Source organism: Scardinius erythrophthalmus (genome assembly GCF_964197995.2).
Source record: "Scardinius erythrophthalmus genome assembly, chromosome: 13".
Classification (NCBI taxonomy): Eukaryota; Metazoa; Chordata; class Actinopteri; order Cypriniformes; family Leuciscidae; genus Scardinius; species Scardinius erythrophthalmus.
The window spans coordinates 41,079,335-41,097,443 of NC_138233.1; the positions used below are offsets into that span (position 1 = coordinate 41,079,335).

The 18,109-nt window shown below is 42.3% G+C and overlaps 1 protein-coding gene across 3 annotated transcripts in view; it reads left to right on the forward strand.

Annotated features, from left to right (window-relative positions):
• slc43a3b (solute carrier family 43 member 3b) overlaps positions 1-18,109 on the forward strand; it is a 47,016-nt gene that overhangs the window by 10,570 nt on the left and 18,337 nt on the right. For all 3 annotated transcript variants that reach the window (XM_081383596.1, XM_081383594.1, XM_081383595.1), the window contains 8 exons: positions 99-228; positions 6,313-6,359; positions 6,445-6,521; positions 7,080-7,172; positions 7,279-7,418; positions 11,123-11,247; positions 15,743-15,886; positions 16,053-16,160. In XM_081383596.1, coding sequence (XP_081239722.1) covers positions 99-228; positions 6,313-6,359; positions 6,445-6,521; positions 7,080-7,172; positions 7,279-7,418; positions 11,123-11,247; positions 15,743-15,886; positions 16,053-16,160 — 864 coding nt within the window. The remainder of the gene's footprint in view (positions 1-98; positions 229-6,312; positions 6,360-6,444; positions 6,522-7,079; positions 7,173-7,278; positions 7,419-11,122; positions 11,248-15,742; positions 15,887-16,052; positions 16,161-18,109) is intronic.

Consider the following 18,109-nt stretch of genomic DNA (forward strand, 5'->3'; position numbering starts at 1 on the left):
TAAACACACACACACACACACACACACACACACACACATACACACACGTGTGCCTGATGTATGTGTAGTGCTGTTAACCCTGGATCTGTGTGTGTCAGATTGCAGAGGTCAAGATGAGCAGTTCTCCCTCGTCTTCACCATCGCATCCTTCATGAATAACTTCCTCACGCTCCCGAACGGATTCCTGTTCGACCACTTCGGGACCACCGTCGCCAGGCTCCTGGGAATGTGAGTCCGGTTTACGTGTGTGTGTGTGTGTGTGTGTGGCGTTCCTGCTCACCATATCACAACAAATAGCCGTCCAAACACAGCCCAGACGTCTAGACTAATTAAATTGGGCTGTCAGTGAACATTTAATAGACGTCTAAAACATCGCCCAAGAATAGACTAGTCATCAATTAGATAACAAAGAATGAAATGAGTGAAGAAATGAAACCAAACACCTTGTAATCACTGTTGACTTTGCTTACATGATGGAATATCATACATCTCTCCAGTTATTTTGTGACCAAATTATTTACATGTAGCCAAGTTCAAGGTTATTTTGTCTAGAAGTGTGTTACTCCCCAGCAAGCAATAGCCGTCATTTCTCCGTCTCGGTTAACTATAGACCCGGAATGGCTGGGAGTAACACACTTCTAGACAAAATAACCTTGAACTTGGCTACATGTAAATAATTTGGTCACAAAATAACTGGAGAGATGTATGATATTCCATCATGTAAGCAAAGTCAACAGTGATTACAAGGTGTTTGGTTTCATTTCTTTGTTTAATTGATGACTAGTCTATTATTGGCTGTGGTTTAGCCGTCTATTACATTTTCACTGAAAGCCCGAATTTTCCCTTGTTTTAGCCTAGACGTCTGGGCTCTGTTTGGACGGCTATTAGACGTCTTTTAAACATAAAATTGCTTGCTGGGTCATAGCCGGACTATATCGGGTCTATAGTTAACACACACAGTGAAATGACGGCTATTGCTTGCTGGGGTAATAACCTGGTATTCTGTGAAGTATCCTAGTGTTATTTTGTACACACCATGGTAAATGTAATACTACTAATAATATAATTCCATTATATCACCTTATCATTTTTTTGCAAGGGACATATTGCTCTCTCCTCTTATTTTCAAGACTTTTTAGTGTTTATATATATAAGCACTATGACAAAATTGCTATATTTTGATTGTAGTAATGTTTGAAGGATGTGAACTGCTTGTTTAGACCTCATAAGCAATCAGGAGAGAAGTGCATAGACAAATCTGTGAGAAAAAGAGGAGTGATAGCGGGATGAAGGGATGAGAGGGGAGTGAGAGAGGGATGAAGGGAGGAGAGAGGTTTGGCAGGACACTGGGATCTGTGGTGCATTGAGATGACAGAACTGATGAATGGATGTCTAGCCAAACTACCCTAAAGCCTATTGAGAGGCTTTATAACCGTGCCCTAAACATTTTAGATAAAAAGCCCATTCAATTCCATCACTGTTACATTTTAAGTAAACAGAAAATCTTATTTTTTTTTATTTAATCTTAGACACATAAAGTTGCTTTTTAAATGTTTGACTGGACTTGGACCTGAGCCACTTTGTAGATTTGTGAACCGGCTGGAGCCCTCCAGATCCACGAGAGCTGCTACATGTGGAGACTGTAAAGTGCCATTACGTAAAACATCCTGTGCCCAAAGTGTTTTTTCTGTGAAAGGAGCCAATCTGTGGAACTGGCTTCCTACAGATATACAGACGTTAACTAAACTGTCCACCTTTAAAAAGTGAACAAAAGCCTGGCTCATACAGCAGCAGTGTGATCATGCCATATGAGATGTATAGCTGTGTGTGTGTGAGGTGTGCATCTGTGTGAGTTCGAGTGAATGTGTTTATTTACTACACTTTTTTTTATTGGTGCTAACTGGTTTCTGGACATTTTATTGTATTCACTGTAAAAAATGTTTTACTTTTATTATCTTAAAGGTGCTCTAAGCGATGCCACGCGTTTTTTAGGCCAAAACATTTTTTGTCACATCCAGCAAACATCTCCTCACTATCCGCTCGCTGCCTGTCCCCTGAACACACTGTAAAAACACGGTCTCTCTAGACACCACAGGCTCCACAAACGGCAACAAAAACAAACTGGGCTCATCCGCACCCCGAAACACAACACACAGAGTTCCAGCCAATCACTGGCAAGAAGTATTGGAGGGTGGGGTTTGGGGGGGTTAGTGTACGTACACATGAAGGGGGTGTGGAGGAGAGAGAACAGAGAGGCATGAAGAGGGAAGTTTGAATTATGGCCGACACACGACCAAAGAGACGACGTTCCGATGAACAAATTGCAAAGAAGAGGGACAAGGATAAGGAACGCGCGAAGTAAATCCCTTCTGCCGGTGTCGTGCCAAGGTACTTACCCCTGAAAGGAAGTGTATCCCCGGTTGCGGGAGCGCGCACGCATTCAGCAATAAAAGTGTCCGTGGATTGTTTGACCAAAGTAAATTAAATTATAACACATATAACACTATAACACTATAACAAATTATTTAAGTTATCGTTTTACTATTGTTGTTTTATCGATGAGGTTTAGCAAAGACAGCTATCACGTGGCACATCTATCAAAATAAATGCTTTTATTCTATAGGCTAACGATCGAACTTCATATTGCACTGAATTGACAATGTCATAAGTTACTGAAAAGCAAAGACGACCATACCGTTTCACTCATAAAGCAAACAGCCTTTGGATATTAAATTGTTCTGAACCCCCCCTTCCACGGTGAATTATTATCAAAACCATTTAATAATGCCCGCGCACTTAAATAAATGGGTCATAGCCTACACAAAAAGCGAGTGTAGCTACAGATCGATGGTCTATCAAAATGAATATGGACGAAATATGTATCCCCGCGCAAAAAAAGAATCTACAGATGATGGCCTATCATCAAGTGTTTTATTTTGTGAATAATTCACATCATTCTGTTATTAGATATGATGTGAATTATTCACAAAATAAAACACTTGATGATAGGCCATCATCTGTAGATTGTTTTTATAGCATGTTAATATTGTCACTTTTTGAGGGTGAGCAAAAACACGTAGGTTTGTTTGTGTCCCTTTAAATGCAAATGAGCTGCTGCTCCCGGCACAGGGGGCGGAGCTTCAATAGCTTGTGTGTGTGTGTGAGTGTTAGAGATGTGTGGATGGGCTATTATTTCACCCGCAACCGCATCACAAAACTCATCATCCGTCCGCCATCCATCCGCACCAACGTTTTTTTGACCAATTCTCAAAGCCGCACCCGCCCGCCATTGGCTGGTTGTTGTAAGGTCTATGGGCGATGCAAGGCACTGCTGACGCGAGCCGCGAGGAATGCTCTTGCCTGATCTAGAAAGGAGACTGATCCAATGCAGCAAAGATATTCAACGCCCCTACTAGTACAGCCTATTGGCTATGTTGTGTCCCCATCCGCAGTGAACTCCGTCTCCGATCGGCGCACACGGACAAAAATAAATAAATAGCCTAAATAAAACGCACATCGGCAAACCTGACCTTACCTGACTAGGCTACTGTACAATGTTTTCATTGTAATAAAAACACAATTTAGCACATACTTATAACATGCTGCTATTTAGCCTACTACTAATTAATGCCTATTGCACTTTATTTTTTTGCAAAAAGAAAGAAAGCTTGAATAAAATAACAAGTCATTCACATTATAGGCTAACTAACTCTACGCACTGTTATGTCAGGGTGACGACTAGGACGAGTCTGTTCTGGAGACTCCCGTTCATTTTGACTGCATGGGAGGAGACCGCCGTTTGATCATTTGTTTGATCATCAATCATTTGATTGGTTCAACCGCCACCCGCCCAAATTTAATTAAAATATTATTTTTCGTCACATCATCTGCCCGATCCGTGGTTTATCCGCAGAGTCTGCGGCTGTAACCGCCAACCGCACATCTCTAGTGTGTGTGTGTGTGTGTGTGTGTGTGTGTGTGTGTGTGTGTGTGTGTTTCTTAGCAGCTCTGATTACCTCGCACAGACACGCACTGAAAATTTAAGCATTTTAGCCCTTTTTGTTCAAACCGAAGTTAGACAAAGATGGAGAGATTTAAGAAGTGACAACATGTAGAAGCTTTGAGCGTTGTAACTTTGCAGAAGTTGTTTATGCTCAAACAGCAACATTACACACTAAAAAAAGTTAGAAAAGGGAAATCATAATCAACTACCCCTTTAAACACATTTCTTAAAATTATGCCTCTGTTCCTCGAAACTCTCCATAACTTCCGTAACTTCTCACCCATTTCCCCAAACTGTCTATTTTCAGGTCAAAATTAATCCCTCCACTCAAAACCATTCAATCTTGCTGAAAAACCAAACTTTGCCCTACACACACGACACACAAGCTATCAAAAACACACACACTACAACATAGTCTTACACACTGCTGAGATCAATTCAAATCAATACTCCAGAAAAAGGTAAAGTTATGTTGTTTGTGGTTCTCCCCCTCAAAAACCTTTTCACTTGATGAACAACAAAAGACACAATAAATGTAAACATTTGCACTTATTTTTATTCCTTAATGTGCTGTACAGTACAATACACCCAACAACAACAACAACAACAACAAATGACTCTGCCCCAGCATCCCGTCTTTGGTCAGGGTCAGGCCAGAGAATCGTCATATCACAGGCTTGATTGGCCCTAGCCAGACAGCGGGGGGATCCTCGAGCGTGCCTGATCCACCCCTGACACACATCAGCTGAAGTGTCTAGGCTTCTTCCATCCCGTCGTCTCTGTGTCCTGCAGAAATAGAAGTCCTGATTACTGTGACTGTGACGCATTCCTTTTACAAAATGGAAGCATTCAGAAACTCTTATCTGTGTGTGAGGCAATCTGATGCATTTCTCTTCATTACAGTAGTGTAGGGCACCAGCTCCAGTACATGTATGTGTTGTACAGTACTCTAAAGCTACCATAGACAGCAGTCTGAAATGAAACTGCCTGTTTCCTGAAGGTTCTTATGATGGAGGCGACGGTGAAGCGACTCAAGTTTGGCTGAACTCGTCTCCCTCATAGTCACACCATTGGACACGCCCATGGGCAACTAGAGTGGCACCAGTTTCATCCGAGACTGCTTGTCTCTTTGCCCTTCCCCTTCCTCGTCCTCCTCGTCTTCTTCCTTCACCTCTTCCTCAACTCCCTAATGCTCTCCTCCTTCTAACACTCGGACCACTTTTACATCGGACCCAGGATAGATCCCTGTGGAACACCAGTGGATGTACATGCATCAGCTGATTGGTGATTCCTTACTCGAACACACAGGGATCTGACACGTATGATTCTATCCACTTATGTGCATGTAAAGAAAAATTAAAACTAGATAACTTAGGTATAAGGATTTGATGATTAACAGTATGAAAAGCTTTCTTAAGGCCAAGAAACACAACTCCAATTACACCACCTTTATCTAATAGAGACTTAATATTTTCTATCTATTACAAGTTTCCATTGAATAATTTGCTCTAAAGCCAAACTATTATTCGTGTGACAGATCATTTGCTCAGCTACTAATTTCTCAACAACGTTTGATACTGTGGGTAAGATACTGATAGGCCTGTAAGTGCAGGTCGAAAGGGGATCTCCACTGTTAAATAAAACAACAATACTTCCAGATACTTGGAAATTTACCCTGAGAAATCAATAGGTTAATAACTCTAGTAATAGGTTTGATTAATGTTGAACTAAACTTAGGCATAGTTTAAGCATAAACTTTAAGCATATTTTTAAAGTGCTTAGACTGTCTGTTTGTGAATATCTAGTAAAGTGTAATTTATTCCTGTGATCAAAGCTGAATGTTCAGCATCATTACTCCAGTCTTCAGTGTCACATGATCCTTCAGAAATCACTCTAATGTGATGATTTGATGCCCAAGAAACATTTATGAATAATATCAGTGTTGAAAACAGTTGTGCTGCTTCAGATTGTTGTGGAAACCGTGTTTGTTCAGGATTCTTTGATGAATAGAACAGCATTTATTTCAAATAAAAAAGTCTTCAATGTCATAAAGTCTTCATCCTTGCTAATAAAAGTATTAGTGTCTTAAAAAACAATATTGACCCCAAGCTTTCAAACAGCAGTAATCCTTTCATATGTGAAGCTTAAGTGTCCAAATATTTGTGTGACCACTTTCTCAGTCCCAGCTCATAAATCTCCGTCTGTAATCAGTTATAACATAATCCACATGTTCCACAGACACACAGGGCTGAGAAAACAACAAGATGAACGTCTCTCATACTCTCACTGTGTTATGTTTTACTTCACAGATCGGTTTACACTGCAGGGATGTTGTTAATAGCCTTTTCCACTCCAGGTAAAGAGCGTTTTTATCTTTATTTGACCTTGAGTGTATTGCTAGTTGAGTGTGTGTGTATGATGAGTGCTGTTCCCTCCTGCAGTGAGCTCTGTCCTCCTCTTCCCCGCTCTGTCCTTCATTGCTGTGGGAGGAATCCTGTTCCTGATGACCAACATGCAGGTACTGAAGATCCCACAGCACTCCTCAAACCTTTCTGATGTAGAATATTAGGGAACACTTTATTTCCATAGTCCACTTTAGACATTTTACTAACTATTAGTAAGTAGTTGCAAAGTTACTTATAGTTAGTAGAACATCTGTTGGGGGACCATCAAAAAAAAGTGTTAATGAATATTAATATCAGAATATGAGGGTGCTTTTGGTTTAACCTTAATGTTCTTTTAGTGTTACGACCCAAAGCATCAGGTTGGGAGGTCGCTGGTTTATTTAACACTGAACAACCTCTTTGAAAAGCTGGATTGGAGAAGGAGTTTGATGTTATTAGATCGCATCCATCTCTTTCATTTCAAGACCAAGAAATAGTCAAGTCAGTTATACAGTACATGTTTCAAAGCAGCTTCACCTTTTTTGTTCTCATCCAGTAGTGTCATTGCATTCAAATAAAGAATATCACTGAATATTAACTGTCTTTTTCACGTTTTCCATTATATGACCCTTTAACATAAACGATGAACCCACATGTAATGTCCTCTTCATGATGTCCTCATGTGTCTCTAGGTGGCGAATCTCTTCGGCGCTCACCGCTCCACTATAATCACTCTGTATAACGGAGCCTTCGACTCTTCCTCTGCGGTTTTCCTCATCGTCAAAGTAAGAGGCAAATGAAAGCCACACATCAGATGATTACGCTGAGATGAGATGACTGATATCGATTAGAAAGCCCTTGAATCGTGATGGTCCGATCTCTGTCTTTCAGTTGCTGTTTGAGGATGGCGTGGCTCTGCGCTGGTCTTTTCTCTTCTTGTCCTGCTGTAGTGTTTTTCATCTGTTCCGCACCTTTGTGCTGATGCCTCGAACACACATCCCGTACCCGCTGCCGGAGGACTACAGCTACGGGTAAACCACACGCTCAGCCCCTATTCCTCCAGAAACATGTAAACCACACACTCAGTCCCTATTCCTCCAGAAACACTCAGTCCCTATTCCTCCAGAAACACTCAGTCCCTATTCCTCCAGAAACATGTAAACAACACGCTCAGTCCCTATTCCTCCAGAAACATGTAAACAACACGCTCAGTCCCTATTCCTCCAGAAACATGTAAACAACACGCTCAGTCCCTATTCCTCCAGAAACATGTAAACCACACACTCAGTCCCTATTCCTCCAGAAACACTCAGTCCCTATTCCTCCAGAAACACTCAGTCCCTATTCCTCCAGAAACATGTAAACAACACGCTTAGTCCCTATTCCTCCAGAAACATGTAAACCACACGCTCAGTCCCTATTCCTCCAGAAACATGTAAACAACACGCTCAGTCCCTATTCCTCCAGAAACATGTAAACCACACGCTCAGTCCCTATTCCTCCAGAAACACTCAGCCCCTATTCCTCCAGAAACACTCAATCCCTATTCCTCCAGAAACACTCAGTCCCTATTCCTCCAGAAACACTCAGTCCCTATTCCTCCAGAAACACTCAGTCCCTATTCCTCCAGAAACACTCAGTCCCTATTCCTCCAGAAACACTCAGTCCCTATTCCTCCAGAAACACTCAGTCCCTATTCCTCCAGAAACACTCAGTCCCTATTCCTCCAGAAACACTCAGTCCCTATTCTCCAGAAACACTCAGTCCCTATTCCTCCAGAAACACTAAGGGCCCTATTCCTCCAGAAACACTCAGTCCCTATTCCTCCAGAAACACTCGCCCTTATTCCTCCAGAAACACTAAGGGCCCTATTCCTCCAGAAACACTCAGCCCCTATTCCTCCAGAAACACTCAGCCCCTATTCCTCCAGAAACACTAAGGGCCCTATTCCTCCAGAAACACTCAGTCCCTATTCCTCCAGAAACACTCAGTCCCTATTCCTCCAGAAACACTCAGTCCCTATTCCTCCAGAAACACTCAGTCCCTATTCCTCCAGAAACACTCAGTCCCTATTCCTCCAGAAACACTCAGTCCCTATTCCTCCAGAAACACTAAGGGCCCTATTCCTCCAGAAACACTCAGTCCCTATTCCTCCAGAAACACTCGCCCTTATTCCTCCAGAAACACTAAGGGCCCTATTCCTCCAGAAACACTCAGCCCCTATTCCTCCAGAAACACTAAGGGCCCTATTCCTCCAGAAACACTCAGTCCCTATTCCTCCAGAAACACTAAGGGCCCTATTCCTCCAGAAATACTCAGTCCCTATTCCTCCAGAAACACTAAGGGCCCTATTCCTCCAGAAACACTCAGCCCCTATTCCTCCAGAAACACTAAGGGCCCTATTCCTCCAGAAACACTCAGCCCCTATTCCTCCAGAAACACTAAGGGCCCTATTCCTCCAGAAACACTCAGTCCCTATTCCTCCAGAAACACTCAGTCCCTATTCCTCCAGAAACACTCAGTCCCTATTCCTCCAGAAACACTAAGGGCCCTATTCCTCCAGAAACACTCAGTCCCTATTCCTCCAGAAACACTCAGTCCCTATTCCTCCAGAAACACTCAGTCCCTATTCCTCCAGAAACACTAAGGGCCCTATTCCTCCAGAAACACTCAGCCCCTATTCCTCCAGAAACACTAAGGGCCCTATTCCTCCAGAAACACTCAGTCCCTATTCCTCCAGAAAAACTCAGTCCCTATTCCTCCAGAAACACTCAGTCCCTATTCCTCCAGAAACACTCAGTCCCTATTCCTCCAGAAACACTAAGGGCCCTATTCCTCCAGAAACACTCAGTCCCTATTCCTCCAGAAACACTCAGTCCCTATTCCTCCAGAAACACTCAGCCCCTATTCCTCCAGAAACACTCAGCCCCTATTCCTCCAGAAACACTCAGTCCCTATTCCTCCAGAAACACTCAGTCCCTATTCCTCCAGAAACACTAAGGGCCCTATTCCTCCAGAAACACTCGCCCTTATTCCTCCAGAAACACTAAGGGCCCTATTCCTCCAGAAACACTCAGCCCCTATTCCTCCAGAAACACTAAGGGCCCTATTCCTCCAGAAACACTCAGCCCCTATTCCTCCAGAAACACTCAGTCCCTATTCCTCCAGAAACACTAAGGGCCCTATTCCTCCAGAAATACTCAGCCCCTATTCCTCCAGAAACACTCAGTCCCTATTCCTCCAGAAACACTCAGTCCCTATTCCTCCAGAAACACTAAGGGCCCTATTCCTCCAGAAACACTAAGGGCCCTATTCCTCCAGAAACACTCAGCCCCTATTCCTCCAGAAACACTCAGTCCCTATTCCTCCAGAAACACTCAGTCCCTATTCCTCCAGAAACACTAAGGGCCCTATTCCTCCAGAAACACTCAGTCCCTATTCCTCCAGAAACACTAAGGGCCCTATTCCTCCAGAAACACTCAGTCCCTATTCCTCCAGAAACACTCAGTCCCTATTCCTCCAGAAACACTCAGCCCCTATTCCTCCAGAAACACTCAGTCCCTATTCCTCCAGAAACACTCAGTCCCTATTCCTCCAGAAACACTAAGGGCCCTATTCCTCCAGAAACACTCGCCCTTATTCCTCCAGAAACACTAAGGGCCCTATTCCTCCAGAAACACTCAGCCCCTATTCCTCCAGAAACACTAAGGGCCCTATTCCTCCAGAAACACTCAGCCCCTATTCCTCCAGAAACACTAAGGGCCCTATTCCTCCAGAAACACTCAGCCCCTATTCCTCCAGAAACACTCAGTCCCTATTCCTCCAGAAACACTCAGCCCCTATTCCTCCAGAAACACTAAGGGCCCTATTACTCCAGAAACACTCAGCCCCTATTCCTCCAGAAACACTCAGTCCCTATTCCTCCAGAAACACTCAGTCCCTATTCCTCCAGAAACACTAAGGGCCCTATTCCTCCAGAAACACTCAGCCCCTATTCCTCCAGAAACACTCAGTCCCTATTCCTCCAGAAACACTCAGTCCCTATTCCTCCAGAAACACTAAGGGCCCTATTCCTCCAGAAACACTCAGCCCCTATTCCTCCAGAAACACTCAGTCCCTATTCCTCCAGAAACACTCAGTCCCTATTCCTCCAGAAACACTAAGGGCCCTATTCCGTTGGCGTGTTACTCAAGCATTAATGGCCACGGAAAGACCCTTATACTGCGAGCGGCTCGTATGAGGGGTTTCTGGGAGTTTCTCCCTCAGATCTGCTTAAAGGTCTTGATAAATTGTGGCATTTCTCTGTTGTTTAGAACCCAGTATTCCTGTAATTCTTTTGTCTTTCATGAGTTTAATAAAGAACTCTGTCTCGTCTTCTGTCCAAACATACTGTGTCAAAAACTGTTTCCATTGCAGTTTTGCAAAATATTCCTTTTTCGAATTGCCTGAAAACCCTCCTCATGCCAGCGTAAAGACTTTATTTGCGATAAATGGGAGTTTTTGCGAAATTTCCATCGGGCGTATTTTCAATTTGCAATTTGAAGGGTTATGGAAACACGGCTAATGTTTCATATTGTCTACTCAGTTTCTTTGGGCTTTGCTTTTATCTTCTTCAGAATACTAGTAGCTTTGCACAGATTACTTTATGCTCTGTGCTGTATACTTCACTGTTTGCACTGTATATCTTTCCTCCAACAGTGCTTTGCCTGTGACTGTTTCTTATTTACACCAATAGGGTGAACTGTGGAGTAACCCGGGATTATGCCGTTGCAAAGATCGATGAGAGTAACATCCAGACTTCTAAGCCTGAGGAGGAAATGGCATTTAAAGAGACGTCTGACCAAACCACAGACACAACAGGTAGGCGAGAGTTCAACACTAAACACACTCGTTACATGTGCTATTTGTGCTATACGTCTGTGCAGTATAAAGATCACTGTAGAGATAGACCACCCATTTTCAGCACAAAATTCAATATAAAACAACAATTTAACATAACTACACTGTAAAAATGTCTGTAATTGTTACAGAAAATAGTTTTTACAGTCCAAACCTGTTAATACTGTATGATTCATGATGAAAATAGTAAAAACACATTCCTAGAAGTCCCTATGTGACATCACATTTGAATGATTATATTTTATGTAGTTCATTTTGTTTCTGGACAGACCACTTATGATGAACTCAGGGCACTAATGATGATTCAATATGTGCTTTTCCGTTTTATCATCTGTATTATCATGGTGGTTATTAGTACATTATAATGTAAAACTCTTTAGATTTTGTCTGTAAATGCACCACATGTTCAGATGAGATCATTCTCAGAAAAACACAACTTTTGCACCATTTCTGGTCACAGTTCCTCTTGCGTTCTGGGCATGTCCCACACGGGAATCGAGCCCACAACCTGAAAGGGTCAGAGCTTGTTGATGATGATGATACGCCACAGAGAACACTCGTTGCCACGTTACTGAAGAGAGGTTTCAGAGTCCACAAACGTGTCAGTTAGCATGTTAACTGGTTAGCATGCAAAGCTAACTTAGCCACAAATGTAGCTTATAGACACATTAGAAAGAATGGACACAAAACAGCATGCTAACCAATTAACATTGTTACGAGTTTAAGATGTAAACGGGATGATTGCGCAAACATTAACACTGTTCAGTGAGATACTGTTGCCATGTGTGCAAGTAGCAGAAACAACCAGGAATACCAAAGTTAACATTAAAAACTTTTAATTTGATAAGGTATGAATGACATTACAAAACATGAAAAATTATAAAATATAAAAGGAAACCGTAAAGTAAGAAAACAAGAGTGTCGCCAAATCAAATGAAATAATCAAAACATAATTCCCATAACTATTTCACCCAAACCTCTAAAACAGAGTCCTGCACGGGTCCGATTTTGTAAACCCGCACCCCCCGTACCCACAGTGCTTAAAACCGCATCCGACCCGTTGTCCGACAGCAGCACTAATTCAAATCCGCACCCGACCCGCTTAAAACAGAACCGACACCTGACCCGCACCCGAAATAAAATCAGTTTAGCCAATCACATTATAGACAGACTTACAAAAATGTGTATTGCCAGGTCATACAGAAGTTATTACAGGACAATTAACACAAGGACAACTTCAGCCGAAGCTGTCAAAAGGCCGGTACATGAAGAACATGGCTAACGTTACCACAAAACTGAGTAGCCTAAACATTTTACCAGTCGAACAGACGCGGCTACAACACTATATGCCACGCAATTTCGTCTAGCCTACATCTGACAATTTTGGGTGGTGTGTATGTGTGGACTGGAGTATGTGTGGTGTGCAAACACGCCCTGCACACCACACATACTGAACAGTGTTAAAATTGGTTTGTTACCACAGTTATCTGCTTGCTTCCTCAGGGATGAAGTTCCACATCTGCGGCTGTCCAACACGAAGATGCATGCAGCAAATAAGCCTTTCACAATATTTTCTTCAGATAACTCCAGATTTCTCCTGGACTTGATTTTTGATGACGTATTGTCGACAACTTTACAATCTCCACTAGCTATTCTTTTCTTCAGCTCCTCAGCATCCATCTCGACGACTGCAAGCAGATCGCGCGCGCGGTTATGAGGAATTTTTAAAAGTTTAAGTAGCCTAGGTAACATTATAGATCCTGGGAGGGCGTGGTGCGTCGGCACAAATAAACTGATGTGGACTTAAAATTATTTTATCAACTTGAAATACAGGCATATTTTTGTAGATATGTTCCTAAAAACATGCATGCATTTTTACGTTTGCATGTGATTGTTTTAAACCCGTGTTTAGACCCGTGTTTCCCCCATGTCCGACCCGACCCGTATCCGACATAGTTGCCTTAAATAAACTACGCTAACTAAATAAAAAACAATAAATACAATGCATGGCGATCACTCTCCGACTAAATAACAGAAAACAATTCTAACTAGCGTGGTCTTTAAAGACGGAACACGCACACTGAGGTCACACGCACTACACACTTCTAGTGCTCCAACTCTAAACAGTGCATTCCATCGGCAGCAATACTAACAAACCCCCAAAGGAATGTTAATCTCTGAACCCTTGCGTAAGCAAAAGCAAAAACGAAAACATAATCATAAACATTCGTAAACGTGATCATGATCATGGTTCCAGCAAACAACTCAAGGCATGGGAAGTTGGCTGAGATCTGCCTCACTCTTGGTCACTGGGCCTTTTAAACCAGCAGAACGTCTGTGGAACGTCAGTTCTGATTTTAACTTTTTTTTCTTTACCCTTTTCCTTGCATATTAAGCTCTAGATAAAGCGTCAGCGATTATATTCTCCGAACCCTTCTTGTGTTTAATCACTAGATTATAACCTTGTACCATCAAGGACCAGCGCATCAGTCTCTGATTCTGATTGTACATTCGAGCCAAAAATGCTCAAGGATTGTGATCTGTGAATACAATTACAGGCAGATTACTAGAGCTCACATAGACATCAAAATAGGCATTCTGACAGTCATCATTCCATAGAAAAGTACGTGAAGGACTAAAGAGTGATGTCAGGCGGCTGGCCACAGTAGAAAAATTCTTACAGAAACTCCGGTAATGACCGGCCATCCCCAAGAATCTGCGGAGTTCTTTGCGGGTAGCAGGAACTGGGAAGTCTGCAATTGCAGTCACTTTTGCCTCTATCGCCCACTTCTTTGCCCAAGTACGTAACTGTAGCTTGACCAAATTCACACTTGGCAACGTTTAACATCAGTGAAGCGTTTTCAAGGCGTTCAAACACCTCTCTCAATGTTGAAACATGTGCGGACCAATTAGGTGAATAGATCACAAGATCATCCAAATACGCATTACAGGTCCAGACACCAGCAAGCACAATGCTAAGCTATTTAGTATAGGACAACAAATGCAGGGACGGTCAACTTTAGAAAGGTATTTAGAGTATAGAGTAAATATCAAACATATGTTTAGTCATTTCTGAGCGGCTTGGTCTAAAGATCATCTGAGACAATTTAGAACAAAACTGGACAGATTTGTGTGAGGAGTAGCGAAACAACTGTTTTTCATCTTCATTATGGCGTATAGGCAGATTAATGGAAAATTACAAGTGAGATATAGTCGATAATATCGGCATAGGCAAGGAACATAATGACACAAAGAAAACAAATAAAGTAAACAAGTAATAGGCATTTTTGCACAAATCCTTATATCTCTGGAACACTAGGTGGCGCTGTGTTCAAACATGTCAGGTACCTTCAGATCGTGGTGCAGATGAAGCGTTCAGAGTTTCGTTTCAGTAGATCAAAGTTACAGCCGAGATACGGCATCTGATCTCATTTTGAGTCAACCAGTCGAACAGACGCGGCTACAACACTATATGCCACGCAATTTCGTCTAGCCTACATCTGACAATTTTGGGTGGTGTGTATGTGTGGACTGGAGTATGTGTGGTGTGCAAACACGCCCTGCACACCACACATACTGAACAGTGTTAAAATTGGTTTGTTACCACAGTTATCTGCGTGCTTCCTCAGATATCAAATCTCTGTAGTTTCTGTGTTGCTCAGTCCAGTGATCGTCAGAGCAAATTTTTGAGTAGCGAATGGGTGGTGGCGCTATAGAGTTGGTCCTAGAGACCTCAAAGTTTGTAAGATTACTTGTCATTACCATTAGTACAAGTGTGCCAAATTTCATTATTTTCCTACTTACGGTTCATGGGGAAGCCATAGAAGAAAAATAAGAAAACTCACAATTACAGTAGGGGCTACAGCAGCTTCAGTGCTTATATACAGGCACCAAAACACCATCCCATAATACAGTACCTGAAAATTGGCACATTGTTTTTTGTGGCTGTTTTTTCATTTGCCATAAACTGTTTTATCCATGAACAATCACGTCATGTGTTACTTTTAGTGATAACACTGTTGGTAACATTGGCATCACTGTTTTCTCCAGAGTGGCTATATATGTATAAATTAACTAAATTAATAACTTTTTTACAACAAAAAGGATTTTTTTAAGCTGGACTGTGACGCTACTTCCTTCTGGAAACAAACTGTGTTGCATTATTTTCCAGTTATCTCTGTAAAGCTGCTTTGAAACACTGTGTTGTGAAAAGCGCTGTATAAATGAAGGAGGCTTGACGTGACTTAGATGAACTTGCTCCACAATGTCTTGGGGTTGGTGATTATACATGTCACTTCCTGTCTAAGTGGGCATGTTGTGATTTGAATAAGCTGCAGAGTGCATGAAACAGTTTCTCTGTGATATTCAGATCCTTACCTGGCCACAATATTGTTTGTTTGATTGTGAAGTGTATCTTGTGAAGAGTATTAACACTATGTGTGTATGTTTTTGTCAGAGCGTAGTTTCAAGAGCTGTTTCCTCTCCTGGTTCTTCTTGTGGCATTTGCTGTGGCTTTCTGTGATGCAGCTGAGACACTACTTGTTCATCGGCACCTTAAACCCAATGCTGAATCATCTGGCCGCAGGAGAACCAAGCCTCGGTACACACACACACACACACACACTGTATTATCCTCATGTCCTGCTCTTTCTGTGAATCGGGTGAATCCCTCTGAGCTGTATGTATAGATATAGGCATGCAGACAGGCTCCAGCTCATCATGAGACTGAATGCTGTTTTCACTCAGTGTTCCTCTTGTTGTCTCAGTCAGCAGATATACGAATGCGTTCGCGTTCACTCAGCTGTGTGGGATCCTGTGCGCCCCCTGGAACGGCCTCATCATGGACCGACACAAGGGGAAGCAGAGAGAAGCAGGTCAGCACACACACACGTGCACACACACTTCTCTCATCTCTTTACAGGTATTCAGTGTACTTATGAAAACATTGCAGGAAACACACTTTCTTGTCCAAAAATACCATTTATTAAATTAAAGTTTCTAAACAAACTTTCTGATTTCTGATGTCAGTAAGACCTGTTTAAGGGATAGTTCATCTTAAACTTGTTTTTTTTTTTTTATTGAAATGAGGATATTAGACAGCAAAACTTCCCAAGGCAAAATTTTTTAAGTGTAGTTCAAGTTGAAGCATTACAATTACTAAATGGAAATAAATAAACTAAAACTGAACTACTAATGATAAATCAAACTGAAATAGTACTTATAAAACACTAATAAAAAATGACAAAAGCACATACAATTACTATATATTTTATAATATTTTAAACTATAATAGTTTTAACTTTTAACTCAAAGGAAAATATATTAATATTTAATTATAACTTTAATATAGATGAATAGATTTGGATCAGTTAATCGGATTAACATGATGTAGCTAAATTAATATTACAATCAATTAATCAGTTCATCCAGCAAACATTCAGTATTGATTATTTATGAATTCTAAAAAAAGGGGTATTTTTCATGTACATAAACAAGATCAATCGTTTAAGAGACATTAATCTGCAAGCAGAGAATAGCCGCGTTTCCACTGTCGGGCCAGTGTGAGCAGGGCTTTAAACGGGCGGGGCGGGCTAATAGCCTCGGGTCTGGAGCGCTGTCGCCACAGCGAAAGAAATCACTGGAAACTAGCCAGATTGCAAAACTAGCATGATAAAAGCGACTGTTTGCTAGCATTTTTGTTGTTTACTAAAGATTTCAAACCCAAGCATCGATGTTTTAACCAATAAGTGATACACTGATCATAATTAATTAATTTGTGTCAAGATTGCACATTAGTCACACAGAAATAAAGTGGTCACTGTTATTTCACAAAAGAAAGAGGACACACATAGCCTACTGATCAGTCATTTGTAGTCACATGACAGTGTTTACATCACATCCATTTGGAACGCGAACGCGAGTGAACGCTGGCGCAACCTGCTGCCGCTGCTTGCCGTTAGCTCACCTGTTCTGTCCTGGCTTCTGCCTCATCCGCCGTTTTTTCTGGCCATCGATGCTGCCTAAAGTACAATGCGGGCTGGTAGGAAATACATTCTGCTCGTCTGTGTCTGGCTCTTTCTACTGCCTGTTCACCTGCTAGTGACGGGCTTGCTCCAGTATTCGGCCATTGATCTTCTCCGGCTGCGCTGTCACCTGCCTGGACCTGCGCCTGAGGCTCTCCACCTTCATCCGGACATCGCCTTCCAGCCTCGCCCGAGATATATACACCGAGGGTCCCGCCGGAATTTCCAACACAACAGCTTAACTGCAATAAAATCCATCTGGTCCAGCTCTTCTCGCCCTCCACGATCCATCAACCGGGCTGTCGACCACAGCGTGTTAGCCCGCCTAGCTCGGTCGGCTCGCACCACCACCAGCTGTGACAACACCGCACTCAACTTCGCTCTGCTCAACATCCGCTCACTGACAGACAAGGGACATCTTATCCAGGACCTCATTTCAGATCGTAAGCTTGACTTTCTTTGTTTAACCGAGACATGGCAACAGCCCAACAACTTTTCTCAGCTTAATGAATCCACTCCTAGTGGGTTTGTTTACATCTGTCAACCACGCAGTTCCGGCCGGGGAGGAGGTCTCGCGATAATCTATCACGAGAAGTGGAAAGTCTCGCCGGTTTCCGTGCCTGTCTCTAGCACGTTCGAATCTGTTGTCTGCAAGCTTTCTGGTCCCACTCCAACCATTATTGCTGCTGTCTACCGCCCCCCAAAACAGAATAGTGAATTTTTAAATGATTTTGCTGTCTTTCTTACTCATCTATCCTCTCTCTCATCAAACATAATTCTTCTGGGTGATTTTAATATCC